Source organism: Gaeumannomyces tritici (genome assembly GCF_000145635.1).
Source record: "Gaeumannomyces tritici R3-111a-1 unplaced genomic scaffold supercont2.2, whole genome shotgun sequence".
NCBI classification, from domain to species: domain Eukaryota; kingdom Fungi; phylum Ascomycota; class Sordariomycetes; order Magnaporthales; family Magnaporthaceae; genus Gaeumannomyces; species Gaeumannomyces tritici.
Window position 1 is genome coordinate 3,916,022 of NW_008804546.1, and position 7,739 is coordinate 3,923,760.

Here is a 7,739-nt window from a genome sequence, read left to right on the forward strand (position 1 = left end):
GGCCCTGCACAAAGAGGCGGCGTCAGTGTCTTGCCTTGCCCAACTTGGCCCGAACTTGGCACGCAAACTGGATATAACATTAAACCTCCACGTGGGCGTTGGTGCAGGGAAGGGGGAGAACCACAGCCCGGCTCCGAGTGCACAGCCTCCCCAACCAGCCAGGCAACGGCGTCGAGTTGCAAGTCCGCCAAAGATAAACGGCAGACAAAGGGAAAGGGGCGGGCACGACGGGCTGGCTGTCAAAATCCAGCATGTTGATCGGAGTAGAAAGCCGTCCAGGAACGGACAAATGGTGCTCACAGGGGGGGGAAGTGGATCCTCCACAACCATGCTGGCAGAATTTGGTTGCCTGCTTGGGTGAAACCCCGAGGGCCGCGTAAGGCATCCAACCAGAAATGGAGCTTGGAGCGGGAGCCACTAGGACTCTGCCCAGTATGGAAGGGCACCTACACAGTAACCTGACCTACATAGAATCTATTTGTCTGCCTAAGGTGCCGGTGCCGAAGGCAACGTCGTAAACTGTGTTGCCGTGTGCTCTCGCACGATTGGAAGTCGGACCGTGGCCTCGAGAGTCCTACCAAGGGTACGAACTCGAACAGCTGGCCGGCCCCGGGCTGAGGTCACCAAGGGTTTGTTTGGGCTGCATCCCAAAAACAATGCGCCAATCTCCCGAGGACAAGGACAGCGGAAAAAGGGATGGGCGAAAAGGTGCGAACCACGGCGAGCAGAGCAGGCAAGAAGCCAACAACGGCGCATTGAGTGGGTTTAATGACGGGCCGTGGCCTGTGTGGCCTATGCGACGAGCGTGTGTCCTATGCGGAGAAGCACCCCCATTGGATTGGGGCCCCCCCCCTAGACCATCCCCCGGCTACGGCACCCCGGCGCCGATAACTAACAGCCCAGTGCGGGCAGGGTGGTGTCACTTTTGGCGGGCTACCTACCACCTCCAAGCCCATGCACGTCTGACCAAAAAGTCATCAGCCCTACCCCCAGACCTACAGGCCCCAAGATATTGGGGGGGATGGAAGGCGGCCCTAATGGAGGGGAACCTAGCCCGAGCTGCTCCCATCCCAGCAGTGCGCGCCTGTCCTACCCGTCCTGCCCGTCCAACTCGGCCCTTGCTCGTCTCTATAAAGATGCGGGAGCTCCCACCTACACAGCCTCAATGTTCCTGACGTTTTGTCCAACCCCTCTTCCAGATCCGTCGCTAGTGATCGAATATAGGAGCCTCAAAAAATCTATCCTGTCCTGTGCCCGGGTCTAATGCCTACTACCTACGTACCGTAGTAGCCATCCACCACATCTCGTCCCACGTATACAATCATACCAGCTGGGTGTTCGCCTACACATATACCTACCTCGACGGCCATCACCTCCGCCGTCTTCGTTCTTCTTTACCAGCAAAGCCGCGTGTCCTTCACCAAGCTATTCACGACAAGAACCACCACCACCTCCGCGGACCATCACCAGTCCCCGACCGCGCCATCCACCATGAACACCTCCTCCAGCTCCCGCTCGGCGCCGCCCGCCCCGCTGGACATCTGCCCTTCCCGCTACAGCCCCCCGGGAAGCCCCTCGTCCGAGTCTCCCAGCAGCTCTTACAAGCACAAGGTGAGCCCGAACCAAGACCAGGCGGCCGTCCACCGCCACCACCACCACCACCACCTCCGCCCATCTCGCAAAGCCATGGAAGCTGACCAGACGCAGACCTCGGCCGCCTACTCGCCTTTCTACTCGACGAGCCCCAGCTCCTACTCTGACGCCTCGACCGCGGTCGCCGACCACCACGGCATGTACCAGTCGCGCGCCCACCGCAAGCCGAGCACCCCGACGGGCCAGCGCAACGCCAACAGCTACTGCGGCCGCCACTCCTCCGAGTGGCTCTTTAGCGGCTGGTCCATGCTCGGCCGCAAGGGGAGCACCTAAGTGAAGAGCCGGACTGTGCCCGCCCCCCCATCCCACCCACCCACCCTTCCTGCTCCAGAAATGGAGACGACGGATGGCGGCGGACATGCTACAGCAACAACAATCTCGGTCTCAGTCTGAGAATCTCCCACAAGGAAACACCAGTGGCGAGTGAGAGAGGAGCGAGATGGCATTCTCGCCCGACATCTCTCTCTCTCCCGCCCCTCAACCGAAGCCCGCTCCGTGCGAGCACACAAATGTGTAACCACGGCATCCCCGGCGCCGATTTTACACGGCAGATACCCAACCCCCGCTCAGCCCCTTTTGAGCCGGTCGGGATTTCCGATCCGGGCTCAGAACCAAAGCCCCCGTTTGTGCTTTTTCGGATCTTTTTGATGGAAGTCGATCCCTCGTTCTTTAAGTTCCCAGCACACGTGCATCGGCAATCCGAGCACGCTGGGACTACAGAATCATCTTACCTCGAGTTGATTGAATGAGTGGGGATGTCCTGGTGTTATCGCGGATATTTGGGGGATAATCCTGATGATCGGCGCGCTACGGGCGCGCAAAGGGGTGGAAGAGAAGAAGAATCGTGTGGGTTCTGGCCGACGTAGGGGCGGTCCCGAGGACAGCTAACCTGACGGGCTTACCCAGACTGGAGGAAACAATGTTTCGCGGGCTGGAATTTCCCAGGCCCATGATTCGCCGTTTGGTTTTAGGGTTTTTCTGTACTTAACATGACTGATGAAATGATATCCCCTAGTCTTGTTCCTTTTTAAAACGACCTCATTTAGATAACACGGGTGACTTGACCAGAAACTGTGCCGATGGTGCCGTGACAATTCATGAGATGATTAGGCGAGCATTTGGCGATCTCATCTCGTAGGCAGTCAAGCATCACTTACCTCGGCGCGCGCCATGCGGGAAGGAAACCATGCGTATTGCGAGAGGGACAAAAGCTTGTGCGAGAAGGTTAAAAAGTAGTTTATATAGTCTAGCGCCCCCAAGAAAAGCAACTATCCCGTCCCACCAGATCATGTCATAAGTCTCGAAACGCCATGCCATGGTGTTAATACAAAAGGGGGAATCGAAAAGGATAAACAGGAAAAAAAAAACAAGGGAACATGTCTAACAAAAAAAAATATAAATAAAGCAGAAGATTAGAGCTCATGACGGCGCACCCTGTGGCGTGCTCATTCATGCTTTGCCGGCCAGGGTGTTGGCAGCGTTATCGAGCAGGTTGATCTCGCCGGGGGTGTTCTGGGTGTAGCGCGAGTTGAACTTCATGATGCCCTTGATGGCCTTGTACGTATTGACGTCGATGGTGACGGGGTCCCTGACGACGTTCCAGGCGATGCCCTCGGTGCAGGGGGGCGTGGTGAGGGAGCCCTTGTACTGGTACACCTTGCTGCGGCGCAGGTGGTCGCGCAGCTTGGTGAAGTCGAGCTTGCCCGTCGTGCCCTTGGACCCGGGCTCCTTGATCTTGTCCACCTTCTCGAACACGGTCGCGACGAAGTCGCTGTTGCGCCCGTGCAACTCGATGGGGAAGCCCACGACGGAGAGTGACTGGTCTGGCCGAGGATTCTTGTGTTAGCGTAACGGTCGACGACGGTGAAACGGGGCAAGTGTAACACCCGAGCGCGCCAAATAACAAGCGCGACTCGGGGGGTCAGCGAGGCGAGATTCCTTTTTTTTTTTTTCAACTTACCGGCAGCCTGGAAGACAAAGTGCACCTCGGCGGGATAGTACTCATCATCGATGTGGTGCTCGCTGGGCGTGTGGAAATGGAACTGGGCCAGCTTGTACTCCTTGGAGTCGAGCTTGAGGGTGCCGTTGGCGATGACCTCGAGGGTGCTGCCGAGGTTGACAAAGTCGGCCCCGTTGTCGTAGCTCTGGATGTCGAAGCCTAGTGAGCTCCCGTCGACCGACTTGAGCGTCTTGGTGAGGATGTTGATGGGTGACTGCTCCTTGCCCTGGGCGCACTTGGCATTGAGCGTCTTGTTCAGCCCGTACCAGTTCAGGGGCCCGTTCATGCCGTGGAAGCCATAAGTTGCGATCTTGACCTCATCCCCGGAAGCTCGCGGGAACAGCGTCGTGCCGTGGGCGCAGAAAGCCGAGGCCAGCGAGGCTAGCGAGGCTAGGGAGCCGAGGATCGCGACCGATTTCATGATGTAAGTGGGGGGGGAGGTGGGAGGTAGGTATAAAGCGCAAAAGCTATGAATGTCAAGGGATGGAATCTAAAGGTTGTTGAGCGGCTGTGGGTGACGAAGAGACGAGACGAGGTGAGGCAGACATCGATCCCCGGGGGCCTTCTTTATATATGTGTAGATGTATATACAAAACGAACTACTGCGGCGTGGTGCTGAGGGCACTCGCGTAGGATGGCCAGGTGGGCAGGCAGTCCCGGGATAGAAAACATGACTTGGGGAAATTTAGGCATGACAGGCAGCCTGATCCATGGGTCCCAGGCTGGGGCGGCGAACGATGGAGGAGCAGTGGGGTCGGCTGCGCCGCACAGTAAGTCTAGGCACCGCCAGTAGTACCGTTAGGTCTGGCGTGGGCAGCCGCAAAAAAAAAGGGTAGTCTCGTGGAGGCGGCGCCCAGGCTATTGGAGCGCCGCCAAGCTGATGCGCTCACTCACTCCTGACACGACTGGGGGCTATTCTGGGGATAGCACCTAGGACTTTCCTTGCTCACGATGCCCGAGCTGGAGGTTCAGCTTTGGCGGCACAGCTTGCTCGAATTCCGTAGCGCCGCCAACATGGGCGAGCGCAGCATGCAGGCTCGAGTCTCGACGGTCCAAACCTGCCGCTTCAGCCAGCCCTGGGGCGGTTCGGTGTGCAACCATGGCCTGATGAGCTGTGCTGGAAGGCGAGCTGCAAGGCGAGCTGGAGAACTGCAGTATGTGCTAGTGTGCTTGCCTACCGGGCAGGTGCCAAGGCAATGCAACCAACAACAGACGCAACCCCTGCTGCGTACCTAAACAGAGACGTTGATGCGTGGAGCCCGTGGCATCGACAGAGGGACAGGGGCAAAACGAAATGCGATCGGGGTATTGGGAAGACGGGAAGGCAAAATTGGCCTTTCGCATGGCAGGAACGGGCATCCCCAAGCGCATTGACAGAAACCGTCTTTTCCCAATATAGATAAATAAGGTGGTGGATCTGTGGCAGTGTAACCCTGTGAAGCTTAAACACTGATTTTCGGTGCGCACTGTTTCCTCCCGTTCGACTGCCTAACACACGCCCAGACATCGGGACCCCAGCTAAACCCACGGAAAAGAGGCGAGACTTTCGCCGAGAATAACGAGTTCTTGCAGTAGTGTATAGTAGCCCGTTCGGGAGAAAAGGCGTCAGCCAGCTCAGCCCGAACCAGCGCGACGGAATCAGACACTGGATCGGGGCTTGGGCTGGAGCCAGAAGGCCTCGGATTATACCTGTCTGTTCAGATACGTAACCTGTCTACTCAGGTACATATGAGTTCGTCTCATCTCCGTCGTCGAGCTCTCTCCCAGGCCTCCCCGCCCGAGTCTAGACCCTCGCGCACGTCATTCCCACGTTGTGGCACGTTCGCCCGGGGGGGTGATTTGCGGGCTGTGCCATGACTTGTTTTTTTTTAGTGCACCCTTGGCTCGCGTGGCGGAAATTGCCAGGTCCCAAGGTGTTCGCCAAGCCGTCAGGACCAAGCCCCAGCTGCCGGCCAATGAGGGTTGCACCCATGTAGGGCTCACAGCCTCCTGGACCTGCAGCTGTGGCTCAGTTGCTGGGACCCTGAGGTCAGGGGTGGCTAGGGTGCTAGGCTACCTGGGGAATGAACACGATTAGCGTGTAGCAAGGTGGCTTGTTCAGCCCAAACTCCAAGCAGGGAGACCGAGGCTTATGCTATCGGAAATCCGAGGCACCCTCCAAAGCGCCCCGACGGACTTGAGTCGCATCACCAACGACGCGCGAATTACTCATCGCGCCCAAGCCCTCGCTTGCGTAGCACTCGTCTCGCGTCGCTGTGCCGTGCATCTACCGCCTTGTCTCACTACCACCCCGGCTCGGCCACACACCTCCGTCACCGATAACTGCCCCTCAACACCGCGACGGCTCACAGAAAGAAAATGCCCCCCAAGGAGTCCTCAAAGGCGGCCTCGGCCAAGCCTAAGAAGTCATCGGCCGCCGGCGACGCCTACCTCCTCCTCTACAATGCCGCTTCCGCCATCCTGTGGGCCACCGTGCTCGGTCGCGTCGTCGTCACCTACTCCATCAGGGGCCCCGAGTTCGTCCCCTTGGTCGTCATGAACTTTGCCCGCTTGACTCAGACGCTGGCCGGGCTTGAGATCCTGCACGTTGCTCTTGGTTCGTTGCCCCTGTTCCCCTAGCCTGTCGTCCGCCGTGGGGGTGGTAGCTCCCCCTAGCCCAACGAAGATTGTGCTGACCGAAGCCCCTCTCCCTCCCCCTCGTGCTCGGCAGGCTTGGTGCGCACGTCCCTCGTCACGACGATAATGCAGGTCGCGTCGCGCTTCCTCCTCGTCTGGGGCGTCGTCTGGCTCTTCCCCTCGGTCGCCACCAGCCCCATCTACTCGAGCATGCTGGCCGCTTGGAGCATCACCGAGGTGATCCGCTACACCTACTTCGCCCTGATGCTCGGCGGCGTCCAGAGCAGCGGCCTCGCGTGGCTGCGCTACAGCACCTTCATCGTCCTCTATCCCGTCGGCATCCTGAGCGAGTGCTGGATGCTCTGGCTGGCTGCGACGAGGCCGCTCGAGGTCACGAGCCCGCTGCTGCCCTACATCTACTACTTCATCCTGTTTGTCGTTTACCCGCCAGGCTCCGTTCACATGTACTCTCACATGTGGAAGCAGAGGTCCAAGGTACTCAGCGGCAGGACCAAGGGCGCCGAGAAGTCAAAGTGAGCTTCTACGTCTCGCTTGTTCAGGGTCAGCGGATGATTGCGCGGCTGTGCACGAGAGGGTGCCCTTGCTACGCTCCGAGCCGAGTACGTACAAAAATAGGGGACAACATAAAAAAGAAACGGGGTAGTGCTGTGATCCTTGGCTGTACAATACAGGTGTTGAGGATAGAACATAGACCATTGCATTCAGGGGCTTCCACCAACGTCGAACCGAATTGTGCCGTTGATCCTTGTTAAGTCACCACGTAATGGACGAGGGAAGGGAATGGAGAAAGGCGCAATGGAGGAACAGAGGCATGTCTTTACATGAGTAGGTCGGGCTGCTCAGCGCTGCTATCATACCACTCGTTCCTTGTCCACGAGCTGATTAGCCCAGCGGCGTCATGTGCTAGCTTTTCGTATCCCGGGTTCTGAGCCGGCTCGAACATTGCTACAAGGAAAGAGGTTAGCTTGCGCCTCCATCATCACTCCTTGAGGCGGCTGGGACGTACTTGTGTGTGCCAAGGTCTCGTCGGTAGCGGCGTCATTCACAGCCTCGAGCCAAGTGCCGGCCGCCGCCTTGGCCGGGAGGTTGCAAAAGGTGCGCTTGTTGCCGACAACGGTGCCCGCCATGGAGACCTGCTTGGAGGGGGCGGCCTTGCCGAGCCGCGTGTAGAGGTTCCCGAACCCGACGCCGAGCTCGCTCCGGGCGCGCGACAAGTAGGCGACGCGGCGCTTCAGCTCCTCGCCCCGCGCCAGGCAGCCCACGAACTCGAGGTGGGACGACGCCCAGCCGAGGCCCTGCGTGATCTGCTCCCGGTTCATGTACGCCGCGGCCCCGCCGACGGCGAGCGCCGCGCCCGCGCCGGCAAACATGGCCACCTTGCCCCAGCGGCCCCAGGCGCCCCCGCCGTCCGCCCCGGCGGCGGCGGCGGCATTCTTCTTCTTCTTCTCCT

The 7,739-nt window shown here is 59.1% G+C and overlaps 5 protein-coding genes across 5 annotated transcripts in view; 3 read left to right on the top strand and 2 right to left on the bottom strand.

Moving 5' to 3' along the window:
• Positions 1-1,491: 1,491 nt before the first annotated feature.
• On the top strand, positions 1,492-1,926 carry GGTG_03884 (hypothetical protein; the record flags this gene model as incomplete). Its single annotated transcript, XM_009221667.1, has 2 exons — positions 1,492-1,611; positions 1,708-1,926. The coding sequence occupies 2 exons, from the start codon at positions 1,492-1,494 to the stop codon at positions 1,924-1,926; spliced, it is 339 nt and encodes a 112-aa protein (XP_009219931.1).
• Positions 1,927-2,849: 923 nt separating this feature from the next.
• GGTG_03885 (carbonate dehydratase) lies at positions 2,850-5,112 on the bottom strand. Its single transcript, XM_009221668.1, has 3 exons — positions 4,547-5,112; positions 3,614-4,428; positions 2,850-3,476 (listed from the first exon to the last, which is right to left on the bottom strand). Exons 2-3 carry the CDS (start codon positions 4,071-4,073, stop codon positions 3,103-3,105), a joined length of 834 nt encoding a protein of 277 aa, XP_009219932.1. The 5' UTR covers positions 4,074-4,428; positions 4,547-5,112; the 3' UTR covers positions 2,850-3,102.
• GGTG_03886 (hypothetical protein) lies at positions 4,390-5,227 on the top strand (the record flags this gene model as incomplete). Its single annotated transcript, XM_009221669.1, has 3 exons — positions 4,390-4,422; positions 4,580-4,806; positions 5,188-5,227. 3 exons carry the CDS (start codon positions 4,390-4,392, stop codon positions 5,225-5,227), a joined length of 300 nt encoding a protein of 99 aa, XP_009219933.1.
• Positions 5,228-5,729: 502 nt separating this feature from the next.
• GGTG_03887 (hypothetical protein) lies at positions 5,730-7,138 on the top strand. Its single transcript, XM_009221670.1, has 2 exons — positions 5,730-6,248; positions 6,363-7,138. Exons 1-2 carry the CDS (start codon positions 6,011-6,013, stop codon positions 6,803-6,805), a joined length of 681 nt encoding a protein of 226 aa, XP_009219934.1. The 5' UTR covers positions 5,730-6,010; the 3' UTR covers positions 6,806-7,138.
• GGTG_03888 (hypothetical protein) overlaps positions 7,107-7,739 on the bottom strand; it is a gene marked incomplete at both ends in the record, with an annotated part of 1,694 nt that continues 1,061 nt past the window's right edge. Inside the window, 2 exons of the mRNA XM_009221671.1 lie at positions 7,107-7,234; positions 7,296-7,731. Coding sequence (XP_009219935.1) covers positions 7,107-7,234; positions 7,296-7,731 — 564 coding nt within the window. The remainder of the gene's footprint in view (positions 7,235-7,295; positions 7,732-7,739) is intronic.